Consider the following 20,184-nt stretch of genomic DNA (forward strand, 5'->3'; position numbering starts at 1 on the left):
TCTGGTTATGGAGCCTGCCTGGGCCAGGTAGTGGTTCCTTTTCCTTCAGCATCTCTGGGACTCATGGGACTCACAGGGTTCAGCAGCCCTGATGGCATCACACCTATCACACTTACAGTGGTCAAAATAAAGTCACATACTTCAGCCAGTTGGGAAAAGGCAAGTTTGCAATCAAACACATCTCAAAATGTATTGTATAAAACCCCAAAATTGTTCTCTATTACAGATCTCTGTCACATTAAGAAGATAAGAGGTTGAGAGAGAGAATGAGCGAGAGAGGGGGAGAGAAAGAGGGAGGGAGATTTGGGGGGGTGAGAGAGAGGGGGAGATGGAAAGGTGAGAGGGAAAATGGAATGGAGTGGCAGGAAATGCATTCCCAGGGTTAGCTACCCCAAACGTAGTGCACTCCTGTACATATGGAATAGGGTGCCATTTTGGAGCAGCTGCAAGATTAACTGGCCTTTTCTGCTTTGCTGCCGCCCTCTGCTTCCTGCTAACGTCAGAATACATTTGAGACCCCCTGAAGGTACAGAGACAAGCAGTATAACACACCCACACACACTGAAATCTACTTAAACCTCATATTTGATTCTGTCAACAGGTGTAATATCTTAGATGTAGTTTTACTCTTTTATGAAGCTAACCATATGTGTCAACCACAACGCACATCATTAAAATATATATTTTTAAATCTTACAATTAAAAAAATGATATCAATTCCAGTGTTTCTCCTAGGATTGGCGTGGTCTAACTCAACATTTTAGATGCCCTCCTCTTCACTGCAGATACATTTGCTGGTGTTTTATAGCTAGTTATCTGAAATTCTACATATTTCCTGCAATTCTACACATTTTGCAGTTGTAAAGCTAATTTCCTGCAATTCTACACATTTTGCCATGGGGCTAGGGAGAACATTTTACAGTTGTAAAGCTAATTTCCTGCAATTCTACACATTTTGCCATGGGGCTAGGGAGAACATTTTACAGTTGTAAAGCTAATTTCCTGCAATTCTACACATTTTGCCCTGGCTTACATTGTGTTCTTATGCTATCTGAGTGGCTCAAACATAACAAAATCAATGGGGGTATAAGCCATGACATTTGGGGAATTTAAGATTCCCCCTTGACTGTCTAGTTTTAATTTTGGTGATTGTTAGTTCTCAAAGATGATCTTATTTAAAAAAGCATATAGTTCCAATAACATACTTTATATCTGGTTTAAGTCGTTTTAAGTTTACACTAAAAACGCTTTATCGTCCTGAAAATTATTTTCTTTGAATGGCGGCAACGATTTAGCAGTGGCAGGGCTCCCATCACTGCTAAATGAATGTAGAAGAAACACTGAAGTCTTACGAAAGAATCCATCCAAATCAGATATTGATATCTCAGTTAACCTTAAGGATGTTTTCCTTTGAACGGGTTAAAACTTTGAGATTGATGGTTATGCATTGAGAGGCTGGGGCAGGGTCCTCGGAGTCCTGTCCACTGACAGACTTTCAGGTTAGGTTTCAAATATGAAAGTACAAAGGAGAGAGTAGTTGTCGATTCAGCTCATGTGGCATGGCAACGTGTTACCTGTCAGATCGAGAGCACGGCAACACCGTTGACGAGTGGCATGTTGACATGCTGGTCCGCATAATCCCTCCAGAACACAGAAGACTAGCTGTGGATGTAGAGCTCCACCACTGTGCAAGAGAGAGCTTCATGTGTTCTTCATACACACATGGGTAAATTCAGAGACATCTCGGCTTATAGAATCCATTGTGTGTGTCTCTGACATTGATCACTTGGGGGAATACAGTTTCAAAGTGTCAAGACCACTGCAGTTTTCAGCCAGAGCACTAAAAACAAACTCACACTTCAGAGGCAAACTCTCCAGTTTCCACGTTGCATGCACTTTTGCACACTGTATCCTCTTCGACCTTAATAAGAAAAGGCAAGCCAAGGAAAATATAAAGTGAGGTTTAAGGATTCTTCTGAGAGCATACAACTACCGCAACAAGGACCTTCAAGAAGAAAGGGGATTTGAACGCATACTTAAACCAAGCCATGGTCCTTGATGACAAGTGTAATCCTCACCAGCAAGCCGCTGTGCAGAACCATATCATTGAGGAAAAGCTTTCAAACACATTTCACAGTCTGAGTCCCAAATGACACACTATTCCCATTTAGTGCACTACTTTTGACCAGGTCACATAGGGTGCTGCTCAAATGTAGTGCACTACATAGGGAATAGGGTGCCATTTGGGACACCGCTCGTAAAAAGTTTAGGGTTTTTGTTAAATCACTTCAACGGATTTTGACTCAAATGGACAGGCCAACTGAAAGGTTATAACTGCTAAATGCCTTTACTACAACAATGAGATCGTGAATATTCTGAAATATATAGTCAGTTACTGTTTAGTAGTTTCTATATCCCATTTCATGTTCTCATGAACTGCATCAAATGTAAGAGCGCCGTTTCAAAGAAAAACACATAATATAGAGGTTGGCAAAGCACACAGTTCCTATTTTCTCCATTTAGGTTAATGTTGAAAAGCCGGTTCGGTAAAGGCATTCCATGTGTGGCATATTGGAGATAGAAGGTTATAGGTTATAATTCTAGGCCTGGAGTTTTCAGCAACCATTCTAAAACAACATTCCATACCAGAGCTACACATCACTTTGCATACCAGCATTTCATTCCTCTCCATAGCCACATACACTGAGTGTACAAATCTGCTCTTGCCATGACAGACTGACCAGATGAATCCAGGTGAAAGCTATGATCCCTGGGGCGGCAGGTAGCCTAGAGGGTAAGCGCGTTGGGCCAGTAACTGAATGGTCTTTGTTTTGAAACCCTGCACCCTTAGGTAAAAAAATCTGCCAATGTTCCCTTGAGCAATTAAACCTAATTGTTCCTGTAAGTCGGAGGGATGCAACTCAATATTAGGAAGGTGTTCCTAATGTTTTGTACACTTAGTGTAGATCACATCGATACTAGAGTACATCAACATACCACCTTAAGCATAGACTCAATCTCCTCTTCTCTCTCAGTACAATCAAGACTTGCCTTTGAAAACAAGTTGTGAGTCTTTAGATTTAAAAAAAGAGAAATCCAAATTAAAATAATTATCTGTGTTGTTCAGGTTTCTATCTCTTTGTTCAGGATCCATTACATTGGCTGCCAAGCTCAAGAAACATCGACAAGTTAAATATTATCTACACCTGGCAACATGGTCTCATTAGAATACGTAAAAAATAGTGAAATTGTAATTACAGTATCAGACAGATGTAGAGTTTGCTATAGAAGGAAATAATCCTGCAGAAACAAGAAACCTGAATTATTATGTGGATTATAATGAATGGAAATTACTCAATGTGATTTGGATTTTAAAAAGTCATCAATGTGAACAAATTTGGCATTTTTTTCACCCAATGTTTTACCTAAATCAAATGGCAGGGTGATTTCACATTGAATTCATTTTAGCTGACAACTCAACCAGTATGATGGCTATGCCCCCGTAGGACGACAATGCCCCCATCCACAGGGCATGAGTGGTCACTGAATGGTTTGATAAGCATGAAAACAATGTAAACCATATGCCATGGCCGTCTCAGTCACCAGATCTCAACCCAACTGAACACTTATGGGAGATTCTGGAGTGGTGTCTGAGACAGTGTTTTCCACCACCATCAACAAAACACCAAATTATGGATTTTTTTATGGAAGGATGGTGCCACATCCCTCCAATAGAGTTTCAGACACTTGTAGAATCTATGCCAAGGTGCATTGAAGCTGTTCTGGCTCGTGGTGTCCCAATGCCCTATTAAAACACTTTATGGTAGTGTTTCCTTTATTTAGTCAGTTACCTGTATGTGACTGACTAGAAATAAAGCAGGATTCAACAGCATTCCAATGGCTCGCAAATACATACTGACACATCCAATTTGCCTACAAACAAACAAAGACACTCAACGTTTGAAATGTAATTTCCTTGATACAACCCAGTCATACTTGGCACCGACATAGAAATCAATCTCGGAGGATTTACCTTTCATAATTAAAGAGAGGACATTTCCATTTTCAGAAAAAAAGTTTCAAAAAATCATAACTCTCAAAAGCAATTAGACTAAAAAGTATACTAATTTAGGAAAAGGCCCAGTAATACCTGTAAGCCTGTTATGTGTGCGAGCCTGGTCTGTCTGCCTGCCGTTTTTTTAAGCTTCACATGGCACTTGGCTGTGATGACAGCTTTTAAATACACTGTCTGTTGGCTGTAGGTGTGCCAGTGGTATTATGACTTATCCTCTTCTCTAGGCTGCATTCCAATTTGTACTCTATTCTGTATATAGTGCAACACCTTTGATCAGGGGGCCATTTGGGACACAGGTAATGGAAATGAGATTCTCTGATTCTGAGAATCCAAGGGCAGCTTCACCAACACAGGCATCTTAATTCATGCACATATTTACCTCACAAAGGACCTCAAAATCTATCAAGCTAAACCACATGACCAGAGAGTACAGGAGAAACAAGAGTTGGAGTAATGGGACATTCTCAGAAGCTTTACAAAGTACATGATTACAATGACCATTTTAACTGCTAAAGTAGCTGAATTGATAATAAACATTTTGTACTAGTGGCACCTATTTAGATAAAACCAGATGTAAAAGCTGGATCTCTACAGTCACCACCTTGCTGTATTGTAGCAGTAATTATATCTGGATCTACAAGGACCTTAACCTTTTACACTCGTGGGAATTGGCCTATACTATATGGATAGGGCTTTATTGAAATGATTCTTGCAGAAGATATATGAAAAGCATAATAACCATGGCAGCAATTGAAAGGGAACAGTTTGGAGATAATGGGGAAAATATTAGACAAATGGCGAGTACACAACATGATCAAAACATAAAGAATCAATGGTTGTAAAGATGGGGAGAGATCTGGCCGTTATAAAAATAGTTTTTTCTTGACAACAAACTCCACAAAGAAAGTCCTGCTGGTTATAGTTTTATCTTATCATAATTATTGCCCAGTCATATGGTCAAGTGCTGAAAAGAAGGACCTAGTTAAGCTGCAGCTGGCCCAGAACAGAGTGGCACATCTTGCTCTTCACTGTAATCAGGGGGGTAATATCAGTACTATACATTTCAGTCTCTCTTGGCTAAGAGTTGAGGAAAGACTGACTGCATCACTTCTTGTTTTTATAAGAAAAAATGATTTGTTGAAAATTCCAAATTGTTTGCATAGTCAACTTACACACAGCACTGACACACACACTTACCCCACCTTACATTCCACTAGGTGTCTTTTAACAGTCCCAGAAAAAAATTCAAGGAAACATACTCGCAAATGAACAGCAAACCTGCTTTTAAAAAACAAACACCTCCCGGCACAACGCCTCTCCCCTGTGTGACCTACTTGTTGTGTGTATGTACTGACATGTATGTGTAACTGATGAATGCACACACACACACACACACACACACACACACACACACACACACACACACACACACACACACACACACACACACACACACACACACACACTACGTCAATGTTTTAAGTATGTAAATTGTCAAGTATTTTGTCTGTAATGTGTTTTTCGGTATGTGTTGGACCCCAGTAAGACTAGCTGTCACCATTGGCGTCGGCTAATGGGCAGCTTAATCAAATCAAAAGACTGAATCCTAACATTACACTGTTGATTTTATGTGCATTTTGCATTTGCTGTACTTGTTGTACCACATTTGTTGATAACGAAATCTGTGGGGAAGGTGCCACATAAGACAAAACAATTACAAGGGTTTGAGTGAGAGGACTAACTGGTGTCTCCAAGCGGCCACACCTCTCCAAAGTGTGCACAGTTCCTAAGCAATTTCAATGAATTTTCATGACTCAAAGAACAGTCTTCAACTACAAGTTGTTGTTGTTTTAGCTCTCATAACTGTGCCGTTGAGGAACTAGAGCAAGCACACTTGTAGTTGATTGATTTTCAACACAACACTGCATCCCCGACGTCACACAATTACTGTTGCTTTTTACGCCATGTAAAAATGGTTCATTATAAATCGCAATCTGGGTCAGGTGGGCATGATTTGAAAGCTTGTTGTATTGCCAACATGACTAGCTAGGTTATAAAATACAATCTTACAGTGCTAGCCGTTTACAAGGCAATTCAGAGAAACAGATCCTAATTTTGGTGTCCACAGAAAGGAGTCATGAGTGCATTCAGGTGTGTGTGCCCCGGCAGGTTTTCCTCACAATAAACATACAGTTGAAGTCAGAAGTTTACATACACTTAGGTTGGAGTCATTAAAACTCGTTTTTCAATCACTCCACAAATTTCTTGTTAACAAACTATAGTTTTGGCAAGCCGGTTAGGACATCTACTAATTTTTCCAACAATTGTTTACGGTTTGCCAGCCGAAGAACACCATCCCAACTGTGAAGCACGGGGATGGCAGCATCATGTTGTGGGGGTGCTTTGCTGCAGGAGTGACTGATGGCCTTCACAAATAGATGGCATCATGAGGCAGGACAATTATGTGGAAGTAACATCTCAAGACATCAGACAGGAAGTTAAAGATTGGTCGCAAATGGGTCTTCCAAATGGACAATGACCCCAATCGTACTTCCAAAGTTGTGGCAAAATGGCTTAAGGACAACAAAGTCAAGGTATTGGAGTCGCCATCACAAAGCCCTGACCTCAATCCTATAGAAAATTTGTGAGCAGAACTGAAAAAGCGTGTGCAAGCAAGGAGGCCTACAAACCTGACTGAGTTACACCAGCTCTGTCAGGAGGAATGGGCCAAAATTCACCCAACTTATTGTGGGAAGCTTGTGGAAGGCTACCCGAAATGTACCCAAGTTCAACAATTTAAAGGCAATGCTACCAAATACTAATTGAGTGTATGTAAACTTCTAACCCACTGGGAATGTGATGAAAGAAATTAAAGCTGAAATAAATCATTCTCTCTACTATTATTCTGACATTTCACATTCTTAAAATGAAGTGGTGATCCTTACTGACCTAAAACAGGGAATATTTACTAGGATTAAATGTCAGGAAATGTGAAAAACCGAGTTTAAATGTATTTGCCTAAGGTGTATGTAAACTTCCGACTTCCACTGTACATAGGCCTATTCTTTTCAGAACAACTCAGGGTATGATTCTATGTCATTGTGTAACTGTAAATTAAACATAGTGATCATAAACATTGACACTGTATACAACATGAGTTTTATGATTTGGAAATGTGAAGTTCACACTTGGACTCACGGGTGTTTGGCTTGCTGTATGACATCACAGTGGTATTTATTATAATCCTCAACGTCTCAGATTTCAAAATACATAGTCATCTTAATTTACTCAGACAACAAAAAATGTGCAAATTTTGCCCAATTAGCAGGAGGGATGGGAGCCACTTCTTGTTGCACGCGGTGCTCAAGTTCAGAATGGCTGTCAGTCAAAACCCATACAGAGGTGTGAAGCGCAGAGCCAGAGCTCTGACATCATGTATAGCACGTTACTGTACAGCACGACGTTCCAATTTACGAGCTTATTAGTGCCCAAATTTGCCATTTTCAATCCCTATACAGGTACGAGTGTAAAGGGCTACCAAAATCTAAGTAGAAAACCAACACCAGGAGAGAAGGAGAAAGGAGAAAAGGAGAAGTAAGAGGGGATAAATCGTAAATTCCAGAAGCTGGTGAAAGTTCATTAATAGGGCTTAAATGTTGTGCAAACGTTTTGTACTAGTGTCATCAGATTAGATAAAACAAGATGTATAAGGGCTGGATCTTTCCAGCCTCATAACCCTGTACTGTAGCAGTGATCCTATGCATGTTTCACACCCTATAGGAGACAGAGGACATACTGCATGGTGAAGGCCCGGAATTAGACTCAGTATGTTGTTAGTTTTATGCTACATCAACACTTCTATCCATCTCTCCCCCCGTGGCTCGCCTTCTGCCACTTCCAGGCTGGAACGTTGTGTATCCCAGATAAAACCATATGCCCTATACATTCCCTATGTGATCTAGTCAGAATTAGTGGATTTAGGGAATCTGGTATCATTTAGGACTGGGCGATATATTGAATTATAACATTTATGTTTTTGCACGATATTCCAAATGCCTGTATCGCAAGCTTAGGTCGAAAAGAAGTGCAGAGATACGCACGGGGCTTATTTTGGACAGATTTTGGCGGGAGTGAAACCTCTCGCTTCATCTCTTTCACCCAAGCATCTCCCCCTACCACTCACGACAACAAAGATGAGAGATTACTTCTTCCTGACGGTTTCAACTCGCTATTTGCATGAGGTTTGCTCCAACAAAATCGGTCATATGGACACCAAAACAGATGGAGACATTATTTTACAGATGAAACAGATGAAAATATCACCTTTCGAACCATACCCTGTTTATGTTTCAACTCCTCAAATTTCGAGCAGAGCAGACACTACTAAAACGGATGTACCAATGAACATTCATTCTGGAAAATGAATGCTCATTTTTTTGTGCGCGCATTACGGTACCACGTATCGCTAGCAGCATTTAATTGAAATAAAGATTGTTATACTAGCTGTTTAGTCTGTGTTTTATAAATGTGCAATGAGTATAAAACAATTGTATAAGGAATTGGCAACTCGTTCTCATTGTGAGAAATAAGGTAGGCCACTTGATTTCAACATCTGAACAAAGTGGTCAAACAGTTCAAACAGTTGAAGACACGTGTTCATAACAATTCAACTGTTTTGCCATGTTAGCCGATTTCAGAGTTTGTGGAATAATACCTAAATCATATTTGGCTAAACCTTAAATATAAACTGGCTACTAACTAGCACGTGGGCTTGTGTTTGAGAGATTGTTTATGCGACCGGTGTTAATTTACTGTAACGCCTGCTACATTATTAGTGAATGTGTATTTTGCATGGTTCTGGTTCAATTTGTAACAAAAAGGACATGTTTATAGACAGACCTGAAAGCCAGATCAGTGATTATTGCAACAACAACAAAAAAGCAGGTACAACTATTTTGATAAAATAATTAAATGATCAGTGGGGGCTTATGGTTGTGGATGGCATATATTCAGGCTATGTACACTTTCACAATTGATTACTGTTTTAAATGCAGTGCATTTGAACTTTAATTGTACAACAAAGTTTATTTCCATAAAAAATGAATCGCCCATAAGTTTGAAAAAAATGTAGATATCAGTTTTAGGCCATATCGCCCAGCCCTAGTGCTATTTCGAACTCAGTGGTGGTGGCATCTGCAGTTGGCACTCAATATGCTGCCAAAGGACAGTGTCCTGAGAGCTGTTACAGTACATTTCAGTGACGACTAGTGTCCAGCCAGCCATGCGTATAGCCCACAGTACATGTCAAACCCTGATGATTTCAGAAACATGCTGTACATCCATAGAGCTTTAAAATGACATATCCTGAATAGATTCTCTATATCTGCATTAAAGGTATCAAGATGCCACGGTGTTGGTCTTACAAACATGTAATGTTACGTGTACCCTTATCACGTTAAAAACACAATTGAAACCCCTTCGAAAATTGTGCTATTACAACCAGACTTGAGCATTGAAAATTGTGCTATTACAACCAGACTTGAGCATTGAAAATTGTATCCCATCCCTGGTACAGCTCATCAAACTTCCGAAGACCAATTTCATTCAATTTGTACAGGCAAGAGAGATTCCAAGCAGGACAAATAAAATGTAGAACAAAATGTGTGCAAGAAATGTCAGAAATGCTAATTTGACCTATTCAATATCCAGAGAAAGATCAAGACAAGATGGGCGGCAAATCATCCAACCTCTATGAATGGCCACACAACCTGAACCACCGTTACCAAATAAGACCAAGTAAATAGCACTTACCTTAGTGAAGTGTAGTAGATCTTTGCACTGTTGCCCTCAGGTCCGAGTGATTAAAAGCAAGTAAAAAAAGGTGTACTCTCGGTGTGTGTTTTAGGATCTAAATCATGTTTAATCATGTACCTAAATGTAAAATGGCAGTGACAAATATTTATGTACTGCAGGTAATGGATGGATCCGAATCACAGATATCAGAAAATGGTTGCATTTCTCATACAGTGCAGGAGGGAAATGGTTCCTCATACATTTTATGAATTTATACTATATTTACTTGTGTCTGCGGATATTGTGTAGACTTACCTGTACAAACAAATTTCAAAGACTTTCACTGTATCATGCTAATTTATTTTCACAAACACATCCCTTACCTGACTTACTTAGACAGAAATGCTACAGTATTACAGGTGATAATATGAGAATAATTCATTGAGAATGCAAATGGAACACTGGAATGGAATTTCACAGTCTCACAATTCCTACAGTGTCAAAGGTCATGCCTTCAAACAATGTCATTTTGTTAAACTAATTTCACCCTTAAATAGAGATCCATTATCACTACAGATACTCGTAACTCATAAATGATCCCGTTTTCCCCCACATGTCCATTTCCTCACACACAACCTACATGCTGGTGGGACATCGACATTGTCTTTCATTGATGACTGAAGCCCCCAGATGTCACATAACATAATACGTATGGATGAAACAAACAAATCAAATTGACTTTTCCTTTAGATCTGCTTGTCTTGGTGTGATCTGTTAAGGAATCTAATTAACAAAGCAAAGCTGTTTACCTGGAATGCTCAGTAGGGACCTTCGAAGCCAACCTTCTCCTTCCCTTCGCCCTGGGTAGGAGAGGCAAACGGGCAAAGATCAGAGGTCCACTTACCCTCTGTGGAGAGCGGCACAGCAGCACAGCCAGCCAGGATAAGATGCTGCCCAGCCCATGGGGTGCTCAGCCCATTGCCCGCTGTCCACGACACTCTGGTTGGTCAGACACTGGGGCCAGATATAGCCTTCCCCCCACCACACCACACTACCCACCAATACGTTGAACAAGATAAATCATTACCGGTGGGAAGGGCTGCACTGGCATCAGGTACCAGCAGTGTAGAGTGGACATCACATGTCCCCCCTTTATGAATGTCATTATGGTTTTCATGCATCAAGCAGAAATGAAACAATCCACTCCTCATAGAAAGGTGTGAGCTGACCACAAAGTAAGAGCAGCAACCTACCTTGGGTACCGTGACACACATACATTTTATATAGTAGCAACATAAAACAATGAAATAATGCCAATGGACTTTATATACTTAATGAAATCAGCATATAAGGCCACAACAGACAGCAGACTTGACACATCATATGAGTACATTGAGTTTGAGTAAAAAAAGAGAGGTGAGTACCTTTACTTTTACCTATGATATTTGATGGAATGTTCCATGGTAGAAAGTAGTTTCCAGACAAAAGAGGATAAGAAGAGGGAGAGAGAAAGGAAAGACAGACACCCATAAGTGTCATGGTCATATGGACAGGCAGGGAAGAACACAGAGTGGGTGCATCTCACATGGAACCCTATTTCATATAGGACCCTGGTCAAAAGTATAGGACTATATAGGGAATAGGATGCCATTTCAGACGCACCCAGAGAAACCACAGAGAGAGGCACGATGGGGTAAATATAATATCTGAGATGAGGTGAGAGATCGATGGACTGCTGGTGTGGGTATGAGGTTAAGGAGGGGTTGAGGGGGTAAAGCACATGTGAGCAATATTGTATTTCCTGCCTTATGGTGCATGCTGGGAAATGAGCATCATCCAGACTGGCATGGATAAGATGTGTCCTAAATGGCACCCTATTCCTTATGTAGTCCACAACTTTTGACCGGGGGCCCTGGTCAAAAGTAGTGCACTGAATAGGGAATAGGGTGCCATTTGGGATGCTGGCAGAGATTGCCTTGAAAATGGAGAGAAGTTGTCAATCATCTAGCTTGCTCACTGTGGCTCACTGACTGGCAGCTAAAACATTCAAGCAGCAAGGGTAATATAGAGGGGTGTCTGATGTAGCATTTCAGCTACCTAGAGTAGAGTTTCCAAAACTTGGTCCTGGGGCTCCCCTGGGTGCACGTTTAGTTTTTTCCCTAGCACTACAAAGCTGATTCAAATAACCTACTCATCGTCAAGCTTTGATTATTTGAGCTGTGTAGTGCTAGAGCAAAAAACAAAACGTGCACTCAGGGAAGGCCCCAGGACCGAGTTTGGAAAACCTGACTTAATTGTACATCACAATTATGCATTATCATCAGCATGTTATGTTTGATTTTGATGATATGATGTAATTGCCAGCTGGATGAGAATGAAGATGGGTTTGAAACATACTCGCAAGAAAAGTAGGCCAGAAATTAAAGCAATTTGGTCGAGAAAAAATAAAGAAAACAGATGTGCTGATTTGAGGCGATGAGTCGAGGGAAGTGGGATGAAGACAAAAACGTGTGAAAAGTAATACAAAAAAACAGCAAAGAAAAAAAAAGAACAGCCAGGTTGAACAAACCAAACCAAGTCATTCACTGTTGCAAAGCAGCTGAAATGAATGACAGACCAGATCTGAAAAGCAGTTTTAATAGCCCTGAGTACCCCCAGCCAGCAGCAAGAGAACGAGAAGCAGCGAAAGAAGTCTTTGTATCGACCACAAAGGGAGAGGGGGCGGAGGGGGGATAATGGAGGCAAGAGTGGAAAAGGAACCGGACCCATACCTTGGTCGCCCATCATCAAGTGCGCCAGACCTTAAAGGGAAACAAGAGCACAGTCAGCAAAGAGACAGGGGATCACGGGTGAGGCTAAGGCTGCTTCCCAAATGACATCCTATTCTCTTTATAGTGCACTACTTTTCACCAGAGCCAGTGCACTTTAAAGGGAATAGGGTTCACTTGGGACGCTACCTAGGTCAAACTGACACACAGGCATCTGTGTCTGGTAGATGCCTGTGGTATTTTGGGAGGTGTTGGGGAGTTGGGGTAAGGGAGAAGGGGGACGGAGAGAGAGGAAGGGGTATAGTCAGACGAGGTTGGGTTAGGGTGATGAGCATGTTTTCAACCAAGAGAGAGGTTGTAATGCATCATCAGTCAGACTTACTAGAGTTAAATTAACAGTAATGATTGGAAGTTAGTCGAGGTTCCATTCATCCAAGAGGGGGATCCTTTGAGAATGCTCAACCCAGTCCACCTACTATACCTACCAACCCCCAAAACAATGGCCTGACTCCACGATTTAACAACGTTTTGAGATGTGAATCTCAGTCATTGGATCGACAATTCTCTCCATTCAGTTTCAAAGATCCAAACGAAGTATTTTCATGATATTTTCATAATATTGTCAGAAAAATAGATACACATTTGATTGGGCAGGGTCTGGTCATTTTCCCCTCCTTCATGTAAATATTTAAGACACGATTGCAAATAAATACATTATCTGGCCTTAAATTCAGAGTTTGTTCTGTAAAGTTTTATTCAGTTGTTTACTCTGAAACTATTTCCTCCTTGTAAATGGGAACAGACTATTGCATACTTCCCGGAGTTTGCAGAAACCATAAAATGTTTGTTCTATCCCTTCCAAACCATTAACTAATGTAATGTAGTGCATCAACAATAACCTGCAGAATAATTTTTTCAAACCAGTGGGAGAGCCAAGGCACAGTTTGATAGTATAGTAGTAGCTTAAATACTTACCCACTTCTTAACATACATAGCTCAACTTTTGCCAGAACTTTCACTGATATTCATTGATATGTATCTATGAGAGATTTCAAGAATAATAACAACTGCAATGCAGCAGCAATTTAAGAGAATTTTCCACAATTTCTCATCAGGATGGTGATAATCAGTGTTAATAACAGATAACCTTTCCAGTCCATAATTACACTATCCCAAACCACACATCTCTCCTGAACCAATTGCCTAGCACATGCTGCAAAAACATCTACCCAGAACCGCAAATGAGAAAAGATATAGAGCCAACTTACCATTTCAGTAGCACATTTTAACAACTTTTCCCCATAACAAACATGAGGAGTAATCTAAGCCATGAAAACCACAGCATGGTTTTAGTGAGTTAAATCATGGTGCAAAGATGATAAAACCATGATAAAGAAAAGAGAAAGTAGAATACCTACCTTCAACATGGTTGTCTTCTGCAAGCGGACGGACGGACGGGCGGAAGGAGAGAGAGGAAAAGGAAGACATTCGTTAAGCAGCATGCAGACTGGTACAGGGCCGTTGCATGTCGTAACCATGCAAGGCATCACACATCACATGCAAAGTGCCCCACGTTGTACTGTATTGACAACCCCAGCAGAGGAAAGGTCTTGGTGCTGCAGAGGCCTACTATCTCTTAGCTGTTCAACACAACTGGCTGTGTTTCAATGCTGCAGAGGACTTCTAATCTGTCAAATTTCTGTTAAACTATTTTCTGTATAACTATCTGTTTTGGGGTTTTAGAAAAGCTCTATAAAAATCCCATGTGTTATTATTAACATGACATTAAATTATACTTTCAGTCTTTGATCATATGCCTACCTGGGATACAGGACACAGCTTTATTTGTAAGAACTATAAGCGTGTTAAGATATTGAGTGGATTGCTATGGACCCTCTGGATAGCATTGTTTGCTTTGCTGTTAATGTTAGCTTGTCTGCTAGCTTGTTGTTAGCTTGTCTGCTAGTTTGTTGTTAGCTTGTCTGAGAGCTTGGCTGCTAGCTTGTTTTCTAGCTTGTTGTTAGCTTGTCTGCTAGTTTGTTGTTAGCTTGTCTGAGAGCTTGGCTGCTAGCTTGTTTTCTAGCTTGTTGTTAGCTTGTCTGCTAGTTTGTTGTTAGCTTGTCTCTTAGCTTATTAGCTTGGCTGCTAGCTTGTCATTAGCTTGCCACTTAGCTTGTTGAGCTTGTCTGCCATGTGCCCACTCGGCATGTACTCTTTCAATCCCATTTACTAGACTGTCTACTGCAACAAAATAATGGTTTTAGGAGTACATTCAACTGAGAGAAAACAAAGTGAGTAAGCAAATGTATTGGCGAAAGCTAGAAAAGGGTATCAAATAAGGTGTAAAGTGGTGTAGACCAAGTAAAAGAGGTGGTGAATAGGGCACATGCAGTGTTCAGTAACAGTGAAAGGGGGGAGATTAAAAAAATAATAATAATGTTTAATTAAATCTCACTTTTATTTAACAAGGAAAGTCAGTTAAGAACAAATTATTATTTACAATGACAGTCTACCACGGCCAAACCCGGATGACGCTGGGCCAATTGTGCACCACCCTACCCTATGGAACTCCCAATCACAGCCGGATGTGATACAGCCTGGAATCAAACCAGGGACTGTAGTGACACCTCTTGCACTGAGATGCAGTGCCTTAGACTGCTGTGCCACTCGGGAGCAGTGTCTGTCAGCTGATGTATATTTATGTTTGCATGTATGTACACTACTGGTCAAAAGTTTTAGAACACCTACTCATTCAAGGGTTTTTCTTTATTTGTACTATTTTCTACATTGTAGAATAATATTGATGACATCAAAAAAATGAAATAACACATATAGAATCATGTAGTAACCAAAAAGGTGTTAAACAAATCGAAATATATTTTATATTTGAGATTTTTCAAATAGCCATCCTTTGCCTTGATGACAGCTTTGCACACTCTTGGCATTCTCTCAACAAGCTTCACCTGGAATGCTTTTCCAACAGTCTCGAAGGAGTTCCCACATATGCTGAGCACTTGTTGGCTGCTATTCCTTCACTCTGCGGTCCGACTCATCCCAAAACATCTCAATTTGGTTGGGTCGGGGGATTGTGGAGGCTAGGTCATTTGATGCAGCACTCCATCACTCTCCTTCTTGGTAAAATAGCCCTTACAAAGCCTGGAGGTGTGCTGGGTCATTGTCCTTTTGGAAAACAGATGATAGTCCACGAAGCCCAAACCAGATGGGATGGCGTATCGCTGCAGAATGCTGTGGTAGCCATGCTGGTTAAGTGTGCCTTGAATTCTAAATAAGTCACAGATTGTCACCAGCAAAGCACCTCCACAACATAACACCTCCTCCTCCATGCTTTACGGTGGGAAATACACATGCGGAGATCATCAGTTCACCCACACCACGTCTCACAACGGCACGGTGGTTGGAACCAAAAATCTCCAATTTGGACTACAGACCAAAGGACACATTTCCACCAGTCTAATATCCATTACTCGTGTTTCTTGGCCCAAGAAAGTCCTTTCTTCTTATTGGTGTCATTTAGTAGTGGTTTCTTTGCAGCAATTTGACCATGAAGGCCTGATTCACACAGTCTCCTCTGAACAGTTGATGTTGAGATGTGTCTGCTACTTGAGCTCTGTGAAGCATTTACATGGGCTGCAATTTCTGAGGCTGTTAACTCTAATGAACTTATCCTCTGCAGCAGAGGTAACTCTGGGTCTTCCATTCCTGTGGTGGTCCTCATGAGATCCAGTTTAATCATAGCGCTTGATGGTTTTTGCGACTGCACTTGAAGACATTTGTTCATATTGACTGACCTTCATGTCTTAAAGTTATGATGGACTGTTGTTTATCTTAGTTTATATTAGCTGTTGTTGCCATACTATGGACTTGGTATTTTACCAACATAACTTGTCACAACATAACTAATTGGCTCAAATGCATTAAGAAGGAAAGAAAATCCACAAATTAACTTTTAAGAAGGCACTACTGTTAATTGAAATGCATTCCAGGTGACTACCTCATGAAGCTGGTTGAGAGAATGCCAAGAGTATGCAAAGCTGTCATTAAGGCAAAGGGTGGCTTTTTGAAGAATCTCAAATATAAAATATATTTTGATTTGTTTAACACTTTTCTGGTAACTACATGATTCCATATATATTTCATAGTTTTGATGTCTTCACTATTATTCTACAATGTAGAAAATAGTAAAAATAAAGAAAAACCCTTGAATGAGTAGGTGTTCTAAAACGTTTGACCGGTAGTGTATGTACTCTATGTATACACACACACACACACACACACACACACACACACACACACATATATATATATATATATAGTCAAATCAATATTTCATTATTAACATTTTCAATATTTATTTTAAGTTTGAACTGAAATATGGCAATAATACTTTTTTTCCCAAGTGAATGAGGACTGCTGAAAAAGAGAGAGAGTGTGACGGGGAAATCATGCCTATTTCTGGACTTTCACAAAAGGGCAGAGAGAGGGTTGAGTCGCATCAGGTCTGGGCCCATATCAACAAAGTATCTCAGCGCAAGAGTGCAGATCTAGGATCAGTTTAAGCATTTAGATCATAATGACTAAGATTCTATGGACATATCTCAGATCAGCACTCATAAATAATTAGTAGTGAGCAGAGATTAAGTGCTAAAAGGGGACATCACCTCACAGTCAAATTGAAATTCGTGACATGGTGATAAGGAATTTAAAGTAAAAAGAATGTGAGGTCTATCAACACTATCAGAGACTGATAAAGTTGTCATGTCTGTTGCCAAAATGATGGCAAACTAGGTGCCCAGCATGTCATGCCATTGCCTCTAGTGGGGAACATTACATTTGGAGGAAGTATGTGTTACAATAAAGCATGCAATAATCATTGAAAGGTTGAGAGGATGTAAAGGCCTCCTAAAACAGAACAACACATTGGTCAGTCAACATTTCTCATCAACATTTAGTTATATAAGAATTATAAGTGTTCAATTAGTAAATCAGTGAAACTGCTGGTTGTTACAGATAACAGACGTATAATTCAATTCAGAAGGTCGACTGTAGACATATTGATACATGAACTTTACAGAAGTCAACACTGGTTGGTTTTTACACTAGTTAAAACCATTTGCATTACATCTGTAAAATGTTTTAATCTGATTTATCAATTTAAAGGAGTCATGAGAATGCAAACTTTTAAGATTAGATATATAATGACATTCAATTTGATTATAAAGCTTTACATGTATATAAGTGAATATAAGCTATGTGATAACTATAGAATGAGTCATTTCTTTGTCTGAAAGGAGCATGTCATCATGTTGGTATACCTACACATTGGACGTTGGGCCACACAGCATAGCTCCTAGCTCCCATCAGATGAAACAAGTATCCTACCTCTCCTCAATGGTTTCAGGCCCCGATTCAAGCGATTTATTGACCAAGAAACTTACCAGCATATCAGCTCCCCTTCCAAATCAGACACCATGCAACACAACCAACCAACCAATAAAAGTGTGAGAGCAGCAGCATTTTGTGAACAAAATAGGATGCAAGTACTGTAATAATGAGGACTTTGTTATGGTAATAAAAGGAAATGTTTGTAATTTCTTCAACTGTAAGCTACATATACAGTACATCTTTGTCGGCATGGTTGGAATGGGCATAATAAGGAAATATTGGGCACTTTGATCATAGCCGTGGGAAGTAGGGGGGCTGATGGTGCTGCAGAACCCCCTGAAAAATCAGAATTAAATATATATATATAAATTGAAAAAATATATATTTTACTAAAGTAGTGCACTCGGCCTTTACTAGTTTGTATTAGCGGACCACCTATCAGCAAAATAAATCACAGCACCCCCACACCCAAACTACTTGCTGCGGCTATGACTTTGTTCACAAAAGGATAGCTTGATGATGAGAAGCACGCTTCCTATTCAAAAAGCATTCTGGGGTGGCAACAAGCTTTGAGCTGATATGGTGAAGTGACAACAGTAGCGATGAGGAGAAAAGTAAGAAAGCAGGGGCTGTTTGCTGATATATCTATACCTTAAAGAACAGCTCTTAATTATCATCCCACAGGAACACATAAACACTTCAAACATTTCACCGGGGTGAGAGAGTGTTCTCTGGATTGTGACTTCTCTGGATTGTGACAAGGATCATTTTGATATTTTTAACTATGAATGTGTCCTTTTAATAAAAATGGGTTTTTGATGCACAATCTGTCCAATGATTTTATCACCATTTTATGACTCTGTTTCTAGTGTTTCTCTTCCTCTTATATTAGTAATTTCAAAACAAAATGGCATTTCAAAATAAGAATATCACATCCAATGAAATCTGCTTTACAGTAATTTAAGCTTGAAAAAATGTATGTTGTTTCTTTCATCCAACCGTGTAGTTCTATACACTCTGATAAAAATCTATACATCCATCAAACAAATAGAAAAGCAGGGTCAGCGATAGGGGAAAAATCTCCATGGCAACCTATGGTGTTGTCACATCTAAGACCATCCAACAAGTAAAATCCAAGACAGATAACCTTCATTCAGATTTCTACATAGAATGACTTGACTAAAGCCAAGAGTAGTTCAAATGATGTTTCTACACTACCCAGCTACGTACGTTGAACTGAAATTGAACTTAAAATTCTCAATTCATACATGTAGTTTTATTTCCTGACCTAAACTGTTGCACATGCATTGCCTTTATTTCCTATGTCCACTGTACCATCTGAATGCGCCACATGAAGACAAATAAAAAAAGACTAGGACAAAATGTAAATGTCATCTTACAACCTCTCCTCAAACTAGGGTTCATGACAGATGTCACCATGACACACAACAGGACACTGTCCTTACCAAATCTACCCATACAACTATTTTATTGACACAGATATAAGTGTGTTCCGTTAGTGTAGTACCTTTCTAACAGTGATTCAACTAGGGATCATGTTATGACAGATACCATTTACACGAAACCCCCACCCATCCATCACACACACACACACACACACACACACAAGTAATATAATAATTACTTTTGGGGATTACGTAGATTACATTTAGTTACATTTAACTGGTTTTAACACACAAACACACACACACACACACACACAAACACACCACTTTCTCCCTTCCCAAATCTCCCCAGCTGGTTGATAATCCTGGCAGAGGAATAAACCTGCCTAATCCCCTTGACGAAGCAGCGATCCCACTGCCATTGTGCTGCTAATACCACACAACAATACAATGCACTTCACTCCACTTAGCTCCACTCCCATGCAGAAAACACTATATACATATTGGTATATGACATAGTGCCATGTAGAGCCCATGATTATAGTTAAAACACCAGCTTGTACACAGCTAGTACACATACAGTACACATAGCCGAAAACCGAGCATAACATTGCCTCTCCATTAATAGGCATACTACTAAATTTTTCTGCATACAACATCTGTATCCAATATTACTCTTATTTAGCCTGTACACATACAGTACATTTCCACACACAACCTGCATTCAAGACCATCTGTA

At 39.9% G+C, this 20,184-nt stretch overlaps 1 protein-coding gene across 21 annotated transcripts in view; it reads right to left on the reverse strand.

Moving 5' to 3' along the window:
- Positions 1-20,184, reverse strand: part of LOC115144382 (neurexin-1a) — a 644,902-nt gene that overhangs the window by 579,561 nt on the left and 45,157 nt on the right. For 8 of the 21 annotated variants that reach the window (XM_065002576.1, XM_065002570.1, XM_065002575.1 and 5 more), the window contains exons 3-5: positions 14,055-14,072; positions 12,640-12,669; positions 10,678-10,728 (exon numbers count right to left, since the gene is read on the reverse strand). The exons of 5 other annotated variants lie outside the window; for them this stretch is intronic. In XM_065002576.1, the coding sequence (XP_064858648.1) occupies positions 10,678-10,728; positions 12,640-12,669; positions 14,055-14,072 (99 nt within the window). The remainder of the gene's footprint in view (positions 1-10,677; positions 10,729-12,639; positions 12,670-14,054; positions 14,073-20,184) is intronic. 8 more of the 21 variants (XM_029685376.2, XM_065002581.1, XM_029685371.2 and 5 more) reach the window with 3 other exon arrangements.

The sequence above is a fragment of the Oncorhynchus nerka genome, linkage group LG16, assembly GCF_034236695.1.
Source record: "Oncorhynchus nerka isolate Pitt River linkage group LG16, Oner_Uvic_2.0, whole genome shotgun sequence".
Classification (NCBI taxonomy): domain Eukaryota; kingdom Metazoa; phylum Chordata; class Actinopteri; order Salmoniformes; family Salmonidae; genus Oncorhynchus; species Oncorhynchus nerka.